The sequence below is a fragment of the Diadema setosum genome, chromosome 13 (genome assembly GCF_964275005.1).
Source record: "Diadema setosum chromosome 13, eeDiaSeto1, whole genome shotgun sequence".
Taxonomy (NCBI): domain Eukaryota; kingdom Metazoa; phylum Echinodermata; class Echinoidea; order Diadematoida; family Diadematidae; genus Diadema; species Diadema setosum.
The window spans coordinates 832,501-852,129 of record NC_092697.1 but is presented as its reverse complement, the minus strand read 5'-3'; the positions used below and the strand labels follow the sequence as shown (position 1 = coordinate 852,129).

At 40.9% G+C, this 19,629-nt stretch overlaps 2 protein-coding genes across 2 annotated transcripts in view; one reads left to right on the top strand and one right to left on the bottom strand.

The window, feature by feature from the left end:
- Positions 1 to 2,252: 2,252 nt before the first annotated feature.
- LOC140237005 (ubiquinone biosynthesis O-methyltransferase-like) lies at positions 2,253 to 5,642 on the bottom strand. Its single transcript, XM_072316952.1, has 5 exons — positions 5,357 to 5,642; positions 4,908 to 5,244; positions 4,256 to 4,584; positions 3,459 to 3,594; positions 2,253 to 2,785 (listed from the first exon to the last, which is right to left on the bottom strand). Exons 2-5 carry the CDS (start codon positions 5,230 to 5,232, stop codon positions 2,604 to 2,606), a joined length of 972 nt encoding a protein of 323 aa, XP_072173053.1. The 5' UTR covers positions 5,233 to 5,244; positions 5,357 to 5,642; the 3' UTR covers positions 2,253 to 2,603.
- Positions 5,432 to 19,629, top strand: part of LOC140237043 (tyrosine-protein kinase receptor Tie-1-like) — a 17,069-nt gene continuing 2,871 nt past the window's right edge. Inside the window, exons 1-12 of the mRNA XM_072316983.1 lie at positions 5,432 to 5,465; positions 6,637 to 6,909; positions 7,626 to 7,760; positions 8,353 to 8,516; positions 9,006 to 9,132; positions 13,648 to 13,803; positions 14,381 to 14,512; positions 15,043 to 15,330; positions 16,141 to 16,455; positions 17,242 to 17,315; positions 17,902 to 18,136; positions 18,888 to 19,126. Of these exons, the coding sequence (XP_072173084.1) occupies positions 5,432 to 5,465; positions 6,637 to 6,909; positions 7,626 to 7,760; positions 8,353 to 8,516; positions 9,006 to 9,132; positions 13,648 to 13,803; positions 14,381 to 14,512; positions 15,043 to 15,330; positions 16,141 to 16,455; positions 17,242 to 17,315; positions 17,902 to 18,136; positions 18,888 to 19,126 (2,172 nt within the window). The remainder of the gene's footprint in view (positions 5,466 to 6,636; positions 6,910 to 7,625; positions 7,761 to 8,352; positions 8,517 to 9,005; positions 9,133 to 13,647; positions 13,804 to 14,380; positions 14,513 to 15,042; positions 15,331 to 16,140; positions 16,456 to 17,241; positions 17,316 to 17,901; positions 18,137 to 18,887; positions 19,127 to 19,629) is intronic.

Sequence of the window (19,629 nt, the reverse complement as noted above, 5' to 3'; positions counted from 1 at the left end):
TGATCAGATTTAATGTGTTATATAGATGGCATAGTGGCTGTATCAAACAGAATATTATAACTTTTTTATTGGGGGAGGGAGGGGGAGAAGGGGTTAGTTGTCCTAAGACTGAGGGACATTCTGTTACTTTTGAGATTTACACAATGATTCCAGTGATTTTGATGTGTACTCTGTACTTTATCGTTCTCTGACTTATCATAACAGCAGTAGTCATATAGGGATGATAGCATAATGTAATGTACTGGAGATCTCTACTGCTGAATTGCTCCTACTACTATTACTACTACGGACTGCTGCTGCTACTGCTATTGATGTTGGTTATGATAATAATACCAATGATAATTCTTACTTTATTATATTTACACTACTTTAGAACTAAGTAGTATTGATAATAATAGTTCGACCTCTGTTATACGGAGATCACTTTCCCGGATCTCATTATTATCCGAAACATAACATGACAAAGGTCGTCTTTGTGTTTTCAGTGCAAAACTTTGCTGAAAGTATACAAAAAAAAAGGGGGGGGGGATGAGAAGCTCTTGACGTAAATGTCGAACAGTATGATACGATGTATATCTTATATATTCCAACCAGAATACTGTTACTGGATGGAACACAGACCAAGTGGTAGATTTATTTGTTTTATTTGTGCAGTTGTTCAATTGAAATCAGTATGACAAAATCAACCATTCTCATATCAATATATAAACAAGAGTACCCAAAAGAAATACATAGAAATACGTGTATTATAAGTACAGACATTATTCAACAAATAATGTAAGGGCCTATAGTGAATAATCAAAGAGCTTACAGTGCATCACATAACTTTGCCTACTCTGTTTTTATGACAAACAGACATTGTTTTGTTTTCTCAATCAGGAGTCTTGAGGATTCTCCCTGTAGGCAATTGTTGCAATGGCATTGGCGAGTTATCAGTCGTGTTAATTAGTCGTGTTTCTGTGAAAAGCAAAGGAAAGAAAATGCCATTTTATCTTAAGACGCCTCACTGCCTAAAGATGACAAGAGATTCGTGTAAATTTATTATGATTTGACATTTCCCTTTCTTTTCACATTGCTAGGTGAGGTCGTCCACCTTGTATCACTATCGGTCAACTATCACTCTCCTGATATCGAGCGACGATCCGAGTATCGATGCTACAGGAGTCAAGTAGACTCGGACGCTGATATCACCTTCGGTCGATATATCGCCACTCGATCGAACGAGACTGGACCACCACGCGATGTGAAACTGAGGGATTACCCAAGGCTGGCTCGCGTGTCTAGATTCACTCGACCCACAAAGGCCATGGCCTACGGAGTGTTTTACTGTCAGGGTACAAAGCCTGGCAAAGAAGCAACCAATGTCTTGTCGTTCTTCATGCGATCTGATGGTAAGTGGTCTTCGAGGCGCACCTCCGACGGGAGGAGGCTCTGCACGCGTCCGTACCTACCTGCGGAAACATTTGCAAAGACAGCCTCCTGCTGCTGTCATATAGTTGTCTCAATCGCTGTTTTCAATTCATCGACCATTATTCAAGATTACAGAGTTTTTCATTGAGGAAAATCAATCCGAGTTAGAGAATCTAAATGGTCAAAGAAGAAGTTGAACAGTTGAACAGACAGAAAATGCTACATACACTTGTCATAGGTGGCTCCCGTGTTAAGGTGGGTCGGCCGTCATTGTACGATGTGCATGTCATCGTTTAAGATTCTAAAGCAGATACTTTGAGCCTGTTTGAATAAGTTACATGGGCATACACCAACATCCGAGCAGTGTCTTGTCTTACCATTGTGAGCGATGACACCTCACACTGGATTGGTTGGTCGGTGTAATTTGTCCACCACTCGACCTATGAATCCTTCTACTCCCATGCAGCAGAACACAGTTATAAAAAGAGAATTATATACCTTTAAAGCTCTAAAAGATCGTTAAAATACACTTCACTTTTATTTTGTGCGACAAATTTTGAATGTTACACGTTCAATACATGTAAATGAGACACTACTCTAACCCTGCTGGAAAGAACACAGCGTCCGTGTCCCACAACGTGAATCACAAAGTGAAACACGGTGTGAACACATTAAATTCGAGTGTTTTCACGTACTCGACTATGTGAAGACATTCTGAACATACTGTGAGACACTGTGTTCTTTCCAGTAGGGCACATACACATAACATGCACACACACACACACACACACACACACACACACACACACAATTATACTTATGTCCCAGTATTGTGGCTGAACAGTTTTGATAATTGGCAAAAACACACGTCATCACTCTGTTTAGATATTCCAGCCTTCGATATTTGATGTTCAGCATATACAGCAATCTTCAGGTAGTGACATGCATTCTAAACCTTGTGTCACTCCTGGGTGCCTGGTATACCAGAGTCTCGGGCAGGAGTAATGATGCAATACAGCAATACTCGTAAAGAGCTATGTTTATTGCTAACATTTCAGTGGATTCTCTGTACGTTGAAACGATGGAATGTGTATCCATGCGCAAACGAAGTGGGTCTTTCGCTGATACACCACAACAGTCTTATTGACACAGACACAAATGTATCTGGCAGCAGAACCAGCAAACGGGCAATTTCATTCATTGACTTTAGTCGCGACGACAACGATACTTTCTTCCATTCCCAAGGGCGCCACCAGCTTTCCGTCAGAGTTCTTCGGTGTGACGTCATAAAGCCATCTGCACACGTCATCGATGCAGTTCTCACGAAGCTCGTCCGGAATGAACTCCAGATGGCCGAGAAGAGTTCGGATTTGAACTAAAAAAGGAGATGAGAGAGATTTTTTTTTCTTTTCGTCTGCCTTTAAAGTTCATGTCTCAAAGCAATATGAAGGAATTACATCTGAGGTGGAAATAGACTAATGTCCTTGACATTCATGTTATGATTTTGATATTGTGATGTGGCAGAGCCCTCTGGTAGAGCAGTGGCAACCCTGAAGAGGCTACCCTGGATAAAGATGACTTTGTCATTTATTATCATCATTATATTCGATATAACAATGTTTAAACTAGTAACAATATCATCTGATATAATATGAAACTACCATACATTTCGAAGTCAACGTCGACATGTTTGAAAGGAAATGCATTTTCATAGTCTCGCTACTCATCGACTGCAATGAACAGACTTTTAGAAAGGCGCCGAATAATTAAATCGACTTCTAATACATGATCAGTACCCAAACACGTGATCCATCGCAATTACACGGAAGCGAAACCTATGTCAACTAAATGAGAAAATTAGACTCACGTCTACAATTTTAAGGTCTGTCGGAACGTATAGGGGAAATTGTTTTCATTTCGGTGACAATTATCATAAGTATGAGATCCACCATGTCGCACGACATCATGCGTAACACAAAGAGTGTACTTTGTTGATAAAAGCCAAGTGCCTCAGGGCACTATAGGAACACGTGAATAATTATCTTCACCTTTTGCATAATACGCGCTCCAGTTCCGGTCAGAGGTCATGACTAAATCAGTATGGAGGACGGTAAAACCGACTGACCGGAACATGTTCAGGAAGTCAGTCTTCTTTTCCCAGTCTTTCCTTTCTCGCACGTATCCCTGCAAAGTGTGAAATGTCCATCGTGTATTGAAGCGGCAGGTAATCTTATGGGATAGGCTGTTTCAAATGAAAAAGAAATCGTTCTATTGCAAAAATTGTACTAGGATGTGTGATAGTGTGAAAGTAAGATGATCGGATCGTGGCAATGCGTTCCGCAACAGATATAGAACAGTTTATTGTTCTCTTACTGTATACAGAGATAGATTGATAAGTTTGTGTCTTTCTACTTTTTGGAAATATGCTATGAGCAGTCAGAGTGCAACAATTCAGATGGTTTGACATCGGCCCAGGCTCTTGCTTCGTGGATGACAAGTACTTTGCACGGGATCATTTTCCATGAATCCAAACAGTTGGATAAAGAAAATTATCACATATCTTCGGGCAGAGCTCTAGAGAGCATTGAGACACAATGGTCATGCCATATCAGCTACAAAGTACTATCATTCAATTACCACAATACACTCCGAGCATGATCTCCGACACGTAGTACAACTTGAATCGTGGACCCTACATGGACTGCGGTGCTTTCACTTCCGTTTGCACTTGCAATTATCCGATATATAATTCTTGTAAGAAATATACTTGTAACGTTAGATTAAAAGGGCATGTATCCCTGTGCAGCACAACATTTGCAAGAAACAAACCCGGAAATGCACCTACCACGAGGTACGCCCCCCACCTGGGGTGTCTGCGTAGCCACGAATCACAGGTTTCCCCGTAGGAGCAGCAGTTGCTGAAGAGCTGCGATTGGAGATTAACCCCAAGGAGCAGGGCCCCGCCTGGTTTTAGGCACCGGAAGATGTTCTCCAGTACGAGTTTCTGGTTTCGACACCATTGCAGCACGAAGAGAGATGTGATCTTGTCGAATCGACCGGCCCAGGAAGGGAAGGAGCTCCCGAAGGTATGGGCATCGCCGACAACGAAGTCGATGTTGGATGCCGAGGAGTTCTTTCTCGCGAGTTCGATCATCTCGGGCCAGGCGTCAAGACCTGAACAGGGACAGTGATTTTGAAGCAGTGTGACATAATATCAATAGTATAACATACACAGTTCGGCAAAGTGAATGTGCACAATAAGAAGATAATTCTTCACTTTTCATGCACTTTAAAGTATGTAATACTATGTTCGAAGCTCACAAGTACGTATTAATAATGTGCAAGTCTCGTCAAAATAGAATGAGGAAATTATCAAAGAACTGGCATAAAAAGGAAACGATTCCTTATACCCATTGTTTATATCAATGGGAAAAGTGTGAGGTCGTCAGCGAGAGAGAGAGAAAAAAAGAAGGCCTGAGGAAAACAGACATGCTCACCTGTTACTGATTTCACCTTTGGCGCAACCTCACGACAGAAAACCCCTGGGCCGCAGCCGACATCGAGGACCTCATCGTCCAGGGAGAAGTTTAGGCGGTTATTGGCTAGTTCGACCACGACCGGCTCACACTGACCCCAGTGAGAGCTCACCGTCTCGAAGTACGACCCGGATCTCATGGCCGACGAGTTCATCTTTGTTCGACGAATGTATGGTGCCTTCATAGAACACACCCCACAGTGACAACGAACATCTGCTGTCGCCGTCTGCTCGATGACACTACCGAGCATTCGGCCGACTGCCATGCCTGTCCTCAAACGATTCATCAGTAGATTTCTCTGCATCAAGATAATTAAAGGACTGATATAAGGTTCATAAATATAAGATACATGTATACCTTTCGCTTGTATTATATACCGTACAGTATTTTGGACACATTCTGATTCGTACCGTGACTAGTCGGAATGATGCAAATCCTGCATGTCGAGCGGCACTCGTTTCAAAAGTTGGAGGCAACAGTGTATAATGAATTGCAGGCACAAGGACTATAACTTTGATGGTCAGTCAGTCTAATACGAAAGACTAGGACCATTCAAGGATCCCAGTGTACTCACAGCTGACAATCACCGTTGGAGGAAAACGAGGGAACAAGCTTTTCCTTTTCGAGGAAAAGTGGTATCACAAGGGAAGTGGATTTGTATTAACTAGTATCTCTGGATTGAAGATTAATTCCAGACTGTTAGTATAGTGGCAATGGGGTATTGTGTATTGTAACCTCTGTAAAAAGTATCTCATGTACGTAACTAAGCAGCATACGATTGACCAATCGGGATTTTGTGCGTCTGTTCACAAGCGCGTTCCTCCACATTTTGTATTGTTGCATTTTGAACAATGCGCGTTACGCAACAATAGCTAAGTGCGTTATCACCGCAGCTGTGACATCAAAATCAGTGCGCAAAGGCATCAAATTGCGATATGATATCGGTTTATTTTTCTTGAGTGATCCGTATGTTATCCACATACGTAAGCATGCAACGTACTAATTAAAGGAATGAAACCTAAATATGCAGTACTAATTAAAGGGAATGAAACCTAAATGTGGATGTGGACTGAGAGGATGCAGCAATATTAGTCAGTGTTAGTAGAGCACATCAGAAGTTTAAGAAAAAAAAAAACAGACATTCCGTCCAAGAACTATACATTTTTTTAAATTTCGGTGCCATCATCGCTGGAAGTGAAGACAAAAAACATCTTTTGACGTCACGCATGGATAATGACATAAATAAGATATAAGGAAAATTCCACAAAACTTCGTATTTAATGGAATTACACATTCACTCGGCTTATTATTGAAAGAAAACGAAGAATTTGACTCGCAAAGGGCTGGAAATCTATACCGGATACGGCCCTTCAACCTCCCTTATCCCCGCCCCCTCTTTCTTTTCTCTCCTCTCTCTCCCCTTCTTCCTCTTTCTCTTTGTCCCCTTCTCACCCGTATTTGCATCCACTACTTACCTTGTTATTTTGTATGCTCTAAGCACACCAATATGCATACTTGCGACTTCAAGGACTCAAGAATTTGAAGTCATTGACTGAAAAGTAGATAAGAAACGATAAGCTGTTCATCTAGAACTCTACTGATAATAGTCACATCAATCCAGCTGTCCAGAGCATAATTATTATTGTCAAATTATAATCACTATGAATTAACAACCATTATCATCCCGCAGCAAAGTTTCTGTCACGCGACGGAACGTTCACGCGCACCGTCAACGCCGGAGAGCGCGGTATCAAGATTCTGATGACGGCCATAGCGCAACCGGACCGAGCGAGATCGCCGCTACGGTGGCGATTCAACGGCACCGATGCACTCCGACCGGACAAGTCCAGTGTTCTCAAGATACGCCGACCCGTGACGCCAGCTGACGAGGGCGTGTACGAGATCTTCTACCGGGGCGAGCGGGACACGGCCAGGGGTGGCTTATTCCGACTAATCGTCAGAGGTACAGTGCATACGGATTGTTGTAGGCTTGTAGGTCATGAATCTCCTCTGGGGAAATATTTGGTAGCCCTATAGAAAGAAGGCCTTCTGAATCGCATATCCCCTCGATTTCTGTATCCTTATCACTGCAAGATGTGATATCTCTATAAAAAACAAACAAACAAACAAATGGCACCTTTCAAAATTCTCTAGGAAAACATCCTACTTGAAATTCATGGAAGCTGACAAAACAGTATGAACATTTGGACTTTGCAGAACGTCGTAGAAAACGCAACAAAATTATTAATCCCTCCATGAACAGATCAAAATCTCAATACCGCTATATAGATATATTATTCAGACCAGATCTATCATCTTCTTTACATATTCGGTCCTATGTCGGCACCTTATTATAAATATAAAAACCAACTGATATTTTCAGCAACCCCCCCCCTCCAAAAAAAAAAAAAAAAAAGGTAATCCATTTCCATATAGCATTTATATACCAATACAGGTCATTCCCTGCAAGATCCTATAATCTGCTTGGACTCTCGCGGCGTCTGTCTTGGGGACATCTCAGGTCCTCGAGGTCGATTGATGTAACTGACCAACAAGTTATTTCTGAGCCACAGTCCTAATCCCAAGCATAGTCGTGCAACTCGACAATACACGCTCTATAAACTGGCCAGGGAGCTACATTTTTATTGACAAGTGACTTTTCTTACTGACATCTTACAGATTGTCCCGCGGGAAAGTGGGGACCTCCGGACTGTTCGGGAATATGCGACATGTGTTACAATGGCGGTGTGTGCGACGACAAATCTGGGCAATGTATATGCCCCAATGGCTTCAAGGGACCAAACTGTCTTACAAGTAAGTTCTAATGTCGTCAATGACACATCCCTCATGTTAACCATGTGATCGAAACAACAGCACGCGATGTGTGGTCATTAGTTTGTCAAACAAGGGAATATTAATTCATTGATCATCTTGAATAATCATAACAATCACTTAAGCAGCAGCCATGTTGGCATCCGATTCGGTAGTCATCTGTTATTGTGTAGCACGTATGCTGGAGGAGATAGAGCAAAGGTGTGTAAGGTAGACATACAGCTGTCCTGTTTCATTAGGCATACCGATTTCATGTAAATAATGACTATACCTTATTGAGGGGTTGGAAATATGTGATCAAGATAATGTTGTAAAATAATGGTATAGATGTTATACCACTGATGTCAGTATCGTTTTTTAGTGTGACTTTGACTTTTAACATTATTATGTGTTTCTGTAGAAAAGCACTATGACAGTATAGACAGTAGAAGAGAAGTCTTCAGTCTTCACACACTGATTCACACATGAATCAAGATAAATACAAGTAAAGTGCATGGAAGTTTGTGATGTCATAATAGGTAAGATACTGTGCTTAGAGGAAATCTACATACTATGTACTAAACTCTGTTCGCAGTTTGTGGCGAAGGAAGAGAAGGGGGCAATCGCTTTGGCCGAGACTGCGAGTTCAAGTGCTCGATCGAAAACGACGAGCCGAACGCCTGCCGAGGCTTTCTTTTCTGTCTCCCGGACCCGTTCGGCTGCTCGTGCGACCGAGGTTTTAGGGGCCACGATTGCTCAGTAGGTGGGTACAACTCAGTAGCAACAGTTTTGTTGTTGCTGCTGTTATTGTTGTTGTTGCTGCTGCTGTTGTTATTGTTGTTGTTTTTGTTTTGTGTGTGGTGTGATTATGTGCTCTAATGGAGCTTCGATACAGACCTGACCGCAAATCAGCTCGTATAGGGCCTGCATATGATACGGAATATCTGCTCCTTTGCGTCCACAGTCTTAAGACGTCGCTAAATTTCACGAAATAAGCAATACGATGATAACGACATTTTGATAACTTTTTAGGTAATATTCATCTGCCATTATCCAACCGAGGGGACTGCTGGGCCATTTTAAGACATAAAAGACGTGACAATACTTGAACAGAGCGCAGTTTAATAGAGATGTGCGGCACGCTGGGTCGCAAAGCTAATAAGCACCTAGCCATGCTAATCAATGCATTGTATATGCACTAACAAACTCTTTCTATTTAAACATGATATTTCATCAGCATGCCTACAGGGAAAGTACGGCGCGGGCTGTTCGGAATCTTGTCACTGTGCATCGGGTGAGTGCGACAGATTCACGGGAACGTGCCGAGGGTTGACGAAGGAGTGCTCCGACGGTTGGTCGGGAACGAACTGCCAAAGTGAGTATGTCAGATCGGATGATGTTCGTTATTCCAAAGGAATCCGAAAATGAAATAAGGTTCCGAGGGTTCGATATTCAGAAGGCTCGATAATCCGAAAATAAAACATGGTTCGTTGCTCCGAAAATTATAATAATGTGCGGATAACGGTAACGTTCGGAATTACGAAAATTATTTGGCTTTCGGATTAACGAACCTTCGGACAGTGTCGGAATAACGAACTGTGCACCGTCAGATCTACGTTAAACTCTGTAAGGTGAGTGCAAAAATGGGATGAGGAGTGAAAGTCTGAAAGTCAAGGTAACTATCAAAACCTGTTGAGGTATCCTAATGAAACTTGGCATGTATGTGTATTAGGGGGTGAAGTTGTGCCTATCAACTTTTGGGTGCACATGCTCAAGGTCAAAGGTCAAAAGGTCAAGGTCAAATACATAAAATTTCACTATTTCCACCATATCTATTGAATGCCTGAAGATATTTTCTGGAAACTTAGTGTATATATGTATTATCCAATTAAGACTCTCTGGTCAAAGTTTGGGTCATGAGGTCAAAGGTCAAAGGTCAAAAGGTCAGGGTCAAATACATAAAATTTCACTATTTCCACCATATCTATTGAATGCCTGAAGATATTTTCTTGAAACTCAGTGTATACATGTATTATCCAATGAAGATTATCTGGTGAAAGCTTTGATCATGAGGTCAAAGGTCAAAGGTCAAAAGGTCAAGTAAAAATATTAAAACTTCTTTTTTTTTTCTCCATACCTTGTTCAAATTGTTCAAGGTATCTTCATGGAACATAGTATAGGCCTATACATATACTGACTGGAAGTGATTATCTAGAGAATGTAGGGTTCATGGGGTCAAAGGTCAGTGGTCAAAGGTCAAGTGCAACACCTCAAAATTTTACTATATCACTCCTATCATGCAATGCCAGCAGGGTTATTTTTTTTACACTTGGTGTATGCATACATGTGTAACCTAATAGAAATTCTCTGGAAAGTTTTTTTTTCTTCTTTTTTTGCCTCAAAGGTCAGAAGGTCAAAGATCAAGTGAAAGTGCTGAACTAACTTTTTCCTCCATATCTCGGAAGTGGCTCAAGTTATCTTGAAACATAGTACATATTATGCATGTTCTACCTGAAAGTGATTATGAATTTTAGGGTCAAGGGCCAGATGAAAATGGTAACAATTTACTATATTCAATTCAGAAATTGCACTTTTTCTGCACACCTGTACCTTGAAAATTACTCAATGCCTAAATGTATGAATGGGTCAAAGTCGAGTTAAAGTCCTTAAATCCCTAGATAAATGCTCTCCTATTCATCCAATTAAACCTAGGTCAAGGAAGGTGAACATTCAACACATTTGTGACAAACTTGTCATTTCAATATTTTGCCAATTTTGTGGAAATGTAATCACACATTGTCCACATGTACTATCTAGACCTATCGGGAAAATCATGCATTATGGCGGAGGCATACCAGTCGCCAAAGCGAGATTTCTAGTTTAGATGCTATCACTTGAATTGATGAACGTATCTACAAGCATGATAAGTGACTGTAGGACCCTGGCAAACGCTTAATCTGACGTAGTGAAGGTGTGCACATTCCTTAAAAATGTAATTGTTTTCTTGTTGAGAAATTTAGTGCAGTATCATGGTATGCATGTATTGGAAAGAACTCGACCATCATGTTAAGAATAAACCTTTGATGCCATGTGTCTCTTTGCGTGTTCAATCCCTTAAAATCCCCCCCCCCCCCGACAGTGACTAATTATAGGGATGTATAAGAAGGGTGACAATACAAAATAACAAAATTGATAAATTGCTGGGACCATAGGAAAAAGAATTAAAACATGAGGCTAAATCATGCACATTTTTATTGTAAATATATTCAGAAATGAAGTCAGCTATACTGCTATGGGGAGTTTCTTGAAAAGAGAGCTACCAGTGTATGAAAAGGAACGTTTTTATGTTCTGTTTTCGAGTAAGGTTTTGATAAAGAGCTATTCTGAGAATATCGTGTTCGGTAGCTGTTATGAAGCTGAATGCTGTCTACCGCAATGCATGCAAGACTGACCTCACTGAAATGGTCATGTTATTTACGCTATTCAGTTGCCCAAGAACAGAGTTGAAAGCTCGAACCTATGCTGACATGCATACAAGCTGCAATAACAAGATCGTAACAGTCAACAGCATTTTTCAGGTAAACACAGGAATAATGCAGGCTGAATTAAGCCATAGCTCGCTCGTGACAAGTTCTAATACACGCCATGTTATAGACATTACAGAGTAGAGTAACAATACTCACATAGGTGTTGTGAAAGACTGTGAATAATATGAACTAGGCTGAAAAGCCATCACCGATAGGTAGTCAGTGACGTCAACACCTACCCTCCCACTCCCCGTGGCCCACGCCTTTCCATGGCCTATACGAGCTTCTACTTTGCTATTCAACTTTGCTATGCAACTATAGAAATTGAAAAGCAAAGTTGCCTGTTTATTATAAGTCTTGGCGTAATGTCTACATGTGGCGGCAATAGTTGAGAAGGACTGTTTACAACATTTGATTTGAGTTACATACGCTTTCAGGCTACAGAATGTATAGAAAAAGAGAGGGAAAGAGTTGTTAAGAGAATGAGAGAGAAAGGGAGAGGGGAAGAGAAAGGGGGGGCATAGATCGTGTACAGACGGTGTTGCCTCTTCATAATAGTCATTTATGATTGAGGAGAAAGAAGATAGAAAGGAGCGTTAGGCGCATATCTAGATTTCATTTTCATTCCATTTGATTCATTTATAACAAAGATAACAATTACAGTAAGAGATGCCAACATGCTTTTATAGGCCAAGATTTCGGTCCGTTTGATGGACCGTCATCTGAGCTGCGTTAACATGATTAACAAAAGAAAAAAACTTTCTTACAGCAGCAGTCCGATTTAGTAGCAATTAAGAGTAGAAGAATTACAACAGCGTGTAAAATATGTAGTATAGTACAGTATAGTCTAGAATAGTATAGTATAGTATAGTATAGTATAGTATAGTATAGTATAGTATAGTATAGTATAGCATAGTATGGTAAGTTATAGTACAGTATAGTGTAGTATAGTGTGCAGTATGATATCATAATAAATATAGGGTGAGAAAGCATTAGGTTTACTAACCTAATTATGTAAAACAAAGTCAGGGCAAATATTGAGGCAGAGTAATGTGGGGAATATGAAAAGATGCGAATCGAAGGGTTTACCTTTAGTAGATGTTGCTGATAGACTGGTGTGTTCATGGGTGCAAGTTCAGGTGTGTTTGTGATTATGATGTATACATGCAGGGAAACTAATATCTTTTACAATATGAGATCAGTGAAGCGGAGAGACGTTTGTTTGATGCAGTGTTCATTTCATATTAGGGGTTACGAGTCAAATTGGATCAATGGGGCTGGACGGTTCTGAGTTTAGCGATCCAGAACAAGCTCGTGGCAAGATTTGCAGAAAGTATTTATCCTGGTCTGTCAGGATCTGTCGTTACACTGATAGAATGGACATGACACTGATTGTTTGTCATGCTTTGATGTATATGAAGTGAATTAATTTATCAAGGCGAACCCTCTGTGAGGTGTGTGCGTGTATGTGTATGTTTGTGTGTGTGTGTGTGTGTGTGTGTGTGTGTGTGTGTGCGTATGTGTGTGTGTGTGTGTGTGTGGAGAGGTGTAAAATCTATTGTGGTCAATTATCGACCATCAATCTCAATCAAATAGAATGGTCCTAAGCCTGGAAAAATATATTTGAGACCTTCACTTATGCATGAAATAAGCATGCTATAACTAAATACTAGTATAGTACTAGTAATCTGTTTTAACTAAGTCCATCAGGTGTAAGACGTTCTTAGAGTCCAGATATTCGGAAGGATATTCAAGTGCCCGTACAAATTTCATATAAAGTGAGTAATGCAGATGATTGCTTCAAGATACAAAGCTTTCGCTTTTTCATTACTGTCTGTTTTTGCACTGAGAAACTTTTAACAGACAAATAACAAATTCCTTCATCAGTCTTGGTGATTGTTGCTAAAGGCTTGGCCTAGTCTCAGTCGGGGGGTAGTCAGGGTCACCTGGAGGTCCGGATTTCCGGATGTCTGTTTGGGAGTTACAGCAGTGGGTACCATCTGTCGGATCATCATCACCGGAGTCATCCGAGCTGGGATGGGTGGGCCGTCTGGGCGGTCGGCTTAATTGAGTGAGATACCGTCATCGTTGTCATCCACACTAACAGGGATGTCAGGAACGGAAATATCTGGATCAAGAGATTCCCTTGTTGCTTGAAGGTGGTCCCTATTTCTTTGCTATGTGTCTCTACCAAAGTATACTTTGTAGGACCTTTCATCAAGTCATCATGTTTTCTTCAGTCTTATTTAATTGTCTGCCTGGCAGACTTGTGTTGACTCTCTGGACTCCTGCGACATCCCTTGTCATCACTTACCACACCTGTAATATACTTACTAAGGATGGCATAACTTTATTTGTTTCAGTTCCGGCGGTCTGCCCCCGAGGTTACTTCGGACAGAACTGCACGGATAAATGCAATTGCTTGGACGACAAGTCCTGTGATCGACACACGGGGGCGTGCTCCAATGGGCAATGTGCCATGCACTACACTCCGTATGACGGCTCGCTGGTGTGTGAAGGTGAGGGAGAGGATTTTGGTCCGTCTCTATTTCGCTACTGATGAATCATTACAAGTAGCCTCGTGCTAAGTCAATATTCTGACACGCAGCTGATTTCAGCCATGTAAAATATGAAATGAATCTCAGAGATTTGTAAACCGTATTTAAAGGAAACATGGTATATCATTAGCCTGATCAGATTGTGTTTTATCTAAACCTGGTTGTTTTTCATGTCATACGAATGAACAATATTGAAAGACCCATTGTAGTAGTAACCATAATGACATCTATGGAAGTTGATCTATACTTGACTTTACTTTCATTTTTACTTTACTCAAATCCCTCTTTGCTGCCGGAAATAACACTACCAACAGGTTAGCAAGTTCGTGTGGGTTTCGTTGACCTTGTAATTACTACTACGATTGAAAACACTAGCACATGATACGTTCATCCAGGTCAAATATCAAATGCGTAGCGTCACTTCGATGTGTGTTAAGGCAATAATACTGTCAGCAGATGTAAACCATCAAGTACTGTGTGGTTACTAGTAATATGGCCAAATGATGGCTATAATCCATGTCTGAAATCTCTTACGAAGCCTGTAGAGGTCTTTCCCACGGGCGTGGCTGCAATGTCGTGTGCCGCTGCGAGAAGCCGGCCTGTGACGTCGAGACGGGGTTGTGCAGAGGCAGCTGCCTGGAGAACTGGTTACCACCGCACTGCGTCAGAGGTATGACTGTATGAGTTCATTACCATGGTTACCATGGTTACAGAGATGATGGGTCAACTTCACGGTTCCTCCTCCTCCTCCAAAAGAATGTTTATCTACTCTTTCTTTGATAATCTTACGGAAGACCGCAAGAATGAGAGCGGTATTTTGGAATCTGTTTGATAAAACCTCTGCAAGAAACCTAAGTAAATGCCTCGATTGATGATTAGCTCAGAACAAAAGTTTTTTGTTTCTTTCAGCATTCGCCATCGAAAGAACTGCTGATTCTAAGTTTATAAATAGTCAACTTGGGCTTGGATACGATTCATTCCACCCTGATGATGAATTTATTCAACATTTATTTTATCAATAAAAATTAGAATGGAAGAAAAAGAATCTTACTGCCCTTGGTTAAAATGTAATCATGCTATTTGTAATCTCATGACTTGAAATTTGATTGATCGTGATGTAAAAAGCTGACGTTCCAGTCATGACTGCTCAAGGGAAATTCAATCATTGACGCACTAGCGCTGACTTCGTTTTCTCATCAGGTGTTACGAAGCTGGAGAGTAACCCACAAGTAAATCCGGGTCAGCCTTCCAACTTTACTTGTCACGTGACCGGAAGTCCTCCACCTGATCCGGAGTCCGTGCATCTCTCCGTCTTCGGTGCCAGGATTAACGAGGTCAGGGGGATAACGAGGAGGAGCGCGATGACCACGGGTTCTGACGTCGCCGTGGTGTTCGATGTCGAAGAGGTGGTGCAGGGTGGTCGTTACAGCTGCGCTCTCGTTGAGGGCAGTGGAACAGCTGTTCTAGAAGCAGAGGCCTCAACGTTTGGTGAGAATTTATCTTCGTCAGAAGCAAACATTACTTAACTTAGAATACAAATTGTACTTTTATTTTTCGCAGTCCCTGTATCAACATCAGAAGTGATACACTTATTGAGGACGGGTTGTATGCAACCACATGGTTCTTGAAAGCAAGAGATTAATAAGCAGAAGGGTGAAGATGAGGTTTTGGTTTTCTTCACTTTGTCGTAATTCGTAAAATTGCAATTGCTGATCTACATTTTAACGTTTGTCTAAAATAAATGTAGATCAGAAGATCTTTAAAATTTCATTTGTACAGAGGGCGGACAAATGAAAGAAAACTCATACATCTCATGATTCATGTTTGCTGCTAAGGAGTGCGCTACACATTGGTTTTCCATGAGTTGATTCCCATGATCAATTCAAGATTGTAGATAGAATTTAGGTAATGCGCCTATTAAAACCATGTTGTTCGAGTGTTGCAAACCCTCATGAAAGTAGATTAAAAAACTGGAAATTTGTTTAGGCGAAAAAGGAAAAACAAAAGAAATCTCTCGGTGAACGATAAATACTCGAAGGGCTAGGAGACCTGCATAGAAGAACTGATGACGGCTAACACAAGACATCAGTGACTGATAAGTTCTTATGGAAGACTGGATCATCCTAGACCATAACAACAAACATTATTTAATGAGCTCTTGTTTGCAGTGCGTAGGATGAATCAAGTCACTGATTCGCATTATTCGATGACATGGCTGTCCGTTACTCCTTCAAATAAGAATGTCTCGAAGAAAACGTCATTGCATCATTTTTTCTTTAACCGACATTTCTATTTCAGATTTACCCGTCGTCGCTAAGGCTCCCAGTGTCACGGGTATTGGCCAACATTACGTCAAGTTACAGTGGGAGCCATGGCGAGCCGAGACTGACGTCGGGGATCCACCCGTGATTGGTTACGGTGTATTCTATCAGGGAGAAGTGGACAATGCTTGGTGGGAGGTGGTCAACGTGACGTACGGTGAGAATCTCACTGCGACCGTAGCAGGGTTGAGGGAAGACACCGTCTACCGCTTCGCTATGGCCGCAGTACGGGAAGGACCGGGCGGTACTGGAGACCCTGGCCCAACAGTCGACGTGACAACGCTGTGTGCTGGTATGAGGCTTTGTAGTTTGGGTCAGACCTAATATAGAGCTCATTGCGCTTTTTATTCAGAGCTTAATCATTGCATAATCATGCTGATTATGCCCTAAAAGCCTCAGATGATTTTTTCTTAATGAGCAGAAGCAAATGACTATCTGTTTCTTAAAAAACAAAAGTAACAATAATAATTTGCAATAAACATGCGTGTTCTAATGAGGTCTTTAATTCAGTGTTTTCTCGAACAATATTCAGATCATACAAACACGCCAGTCGAATAACTGTAGTCGATAGCAACTTAAAGGGATCGTATAGTTTTGGTTGAGACCTAATTTCAGGTTTCTAACATTTTTTTTTGTTGTTGAGATAATGAGAAACCTCTTATGAAATATGAAAGAGCTTGTAAATCAATGAGGAATTCAATGTTTATTTGATGAAAATTGGTTTTGAAATGGCTGAGATATCCAAAAAATAGCGATTCTAATGAAGTGTGGGACCCACACTTTATTACGATCTCTTTTGCTTTACTTTATTTTTTGATGTTTCAGTCATTCCAAACCCGATTTTCATCAAATAAACTTTTAATTCCTCTTAAAATGGTATGCTCTGTACTATAATTATCATAAGTGTTTTCTTGATATCTCGCAAAAAGTTAAAAGCCCAATTCTCATAAAAATTCTCATCTCCATCAATCCTGTTATATCCCTCTAAATATAGCAACTTAAAACACACCACTCTTTCAAGGATTTACGCCAATGCCACTGAATCATTTCATTTTTATCCTTTACGTTTCACGCCCAGATCCAGATATTTCTCAGTTTCAAGCGGCTCTCAGCTCAAACAACCCTCCTCGTCAGCTCACTATATCTTGGCAGGTAAGACATGTGTGTTACTTTATCTAACCTGAAGTATAAACGCAGCATAAAGAGCTGAGCGCAATGTGCCACTCTCTGAAACAAAAGAGATGAAGGAAATGGAATTATAGAGGAGGGAGGGTATATGTGTCAATTAGAAAGTCGATTATAGGTCGGTACCATGGTCTTTATGAAAAAAAGAAGAATCTATTTATAGATCAAGATCAATTGTCAGTTTAGCCTTACAGTTTGATTTCAAAACCCATGCACCTATGACGTTGTTTCAGCGAACCACAACGAGATGACTTCAAAACAATGTCACAGTGTGAAAACGAATAGAATGTTGTGATCAGCTGACTTCATGAGACAGTGATTCCAGCACAATGATAAGATTTCTGTTTATCGCCGGATATGACAATTGTTAGCTTTCATGATATAATCATAGATTTGGTAGTTTCTTCTGCAAACGTAATATAGGTGCAGAGTGATGACGACTTTGCCAGATCACGAAACTCTTTCCATAGTGGCTAAGGTTGGAAACAATCTGAGCAGTATACAAACATCGCCAATAACTTATCATTCATATTGATGGCTTGTCTGTCTCCAGAAACCTCCCCAGAGCGCAGCTCGATGTCGCAGTGGCTTTACCAACGTCACCATCCACTACATCGATACAGCGACCGACGGAGAGCGCACCGAAGTTGTCGATTTCGATGCTACCCCATCCTGCACTCTGACAGGCCTGGGAACATACACGGAGTATTCACTCTTCTTGACAGCAGCAAATAAAGACACAACCAGTTCAGCCAGTGAATTGATCACTGCAAGGACTGCAGAAGAAGGTAAAGCCTGTCCCAGTACGTATATTTGACAGGGTTCCCGGAGATTTTCTGTAGCAGACTTGCCCACCCGAAGGAACTAATAACCAAGGACTAACTTAACTTATTCGGTGATTCGTTGGTAATCAAAAGTATAGAATGACTGTAATGTTCAAGTTTGCTCTGGGGGACTCGACCTGTAGTTTTCTTGTCTTCACATTTTACTCACAAAATGCACTACTTCTTGCGTATGACGTATTTCTGAATTCTTAGATTATGTAGAAGATGTGATTCTATTGTCTGTTTGCGCTGCTTGTTGTTCGTTACAAACAGACCATATCTACAAACAGTAAATACTCCAATTTTGAAATGTTTAAGTTATCAGCACGATCAGAGCTCTCATCATCAGAATCATCGAAATATCTGCAAGATCTCTGGTGCCACTTGTATTAAAGTATTTAGTGTGACCATTAGTAGTGTGTACCAAAGCACTTTGGTAATTTGAATAGTTATTGTCTTCATGCAGGAAAATCAAATCATTTCACATTAGCAACAACTATAGCTAAAAAGACTAATTTTATCTCATACTCCTAGACTCCAGGGTTTAACAACTTTCGGGGGTTACTATGGAATGTTAGCTGACCTGTCATCTCGCTATAGAGCATCATGTACACAGATTCTTGTCTACCAAGATAGCTGCCAGATCTTGTGAAAGGACTTCCCATTAATAGTATTGTCTGATTTGTGGATCTTTTGTCTGTATCATGCTATTTAGTCCCGCCTGTCCCGGATGTCGTCCGTGTGGTCGATAGCTCGGTAAAGTCCCTTAAACTTTTGCTGAAAGCTGCACAGCCCCTTAACCTGAATGGTCGGATCTCTGCGTACCAGGTTGAGTATCGACGAATACACCCAGACCCAGAACCGGCGGGTAAACTCGTCACCAAAAAGACCACGATGGGCGAAATTTTTTACGTCATCAACGATCTAACACGTAATACGACCTATTCAATACAGGTACGACATGTAACGTGCTCTTTTCTTTTCTTCACTATCATGTGACTTCACTGTGACGTCTTATAAGATGTCGTCTATCAATGTCTATAGTCACTCTTTATAGAAAGTAGAGCCACATGTTAATTGAAAGCTGGTTTTGCATAGCTATAACTCGTTCAGATGCTGATTTTAATCTTTGACGTAAATGAAATAAAGTAATCCGTGTATATATGTTGTTGTTGTTGTTATTTTAAAGATCGAAAGAAGAGAGAGAGAGAGAAATGGGGCCCTATACAAATAATTTGCCCCAGACAGCACTTATAACATAAAACAAACATTATAGATCTTAAAGAGATATAAACAAGAATATTAAATGCATACCAAGTCTCCTCGAGGGAGCTCATATCGTCTCCACGAGGGAGCTCATATTGTCTCCACAAAGGAGCTCATAAAGTCTCCACGAGGGAGCTCATATTGTCTCCATAAAGGAGCTCATATGATATTGATGAATACCTCATATTATT

Excerpts from the sequence above, each read along its gene's own strand:
- LOC140237005 (XM_072316952.1), bottom strand. The coding sequence starts at position 5,232 with ATGAATCGTTTGAGGACAGGCATGGCAGTCGGCCGAATGCTCGGTAGT. Across the intron at positions 4,585-4,907 it reads AAAGGTGAAATCAGTAACAG|GTCTTGACGCCTGGCCCGAG; the intron begins GTGAGCATGTCT and ends GTCCCTGTTCAG. Across the intron at positions 2,786-3,458 it reads GAGCGCGTATTATGCAAAAG|TTCAAATCCGAACTCTTCTC; the intron begins GTGAAGATAATT and ends CTCCTTTTTTAG.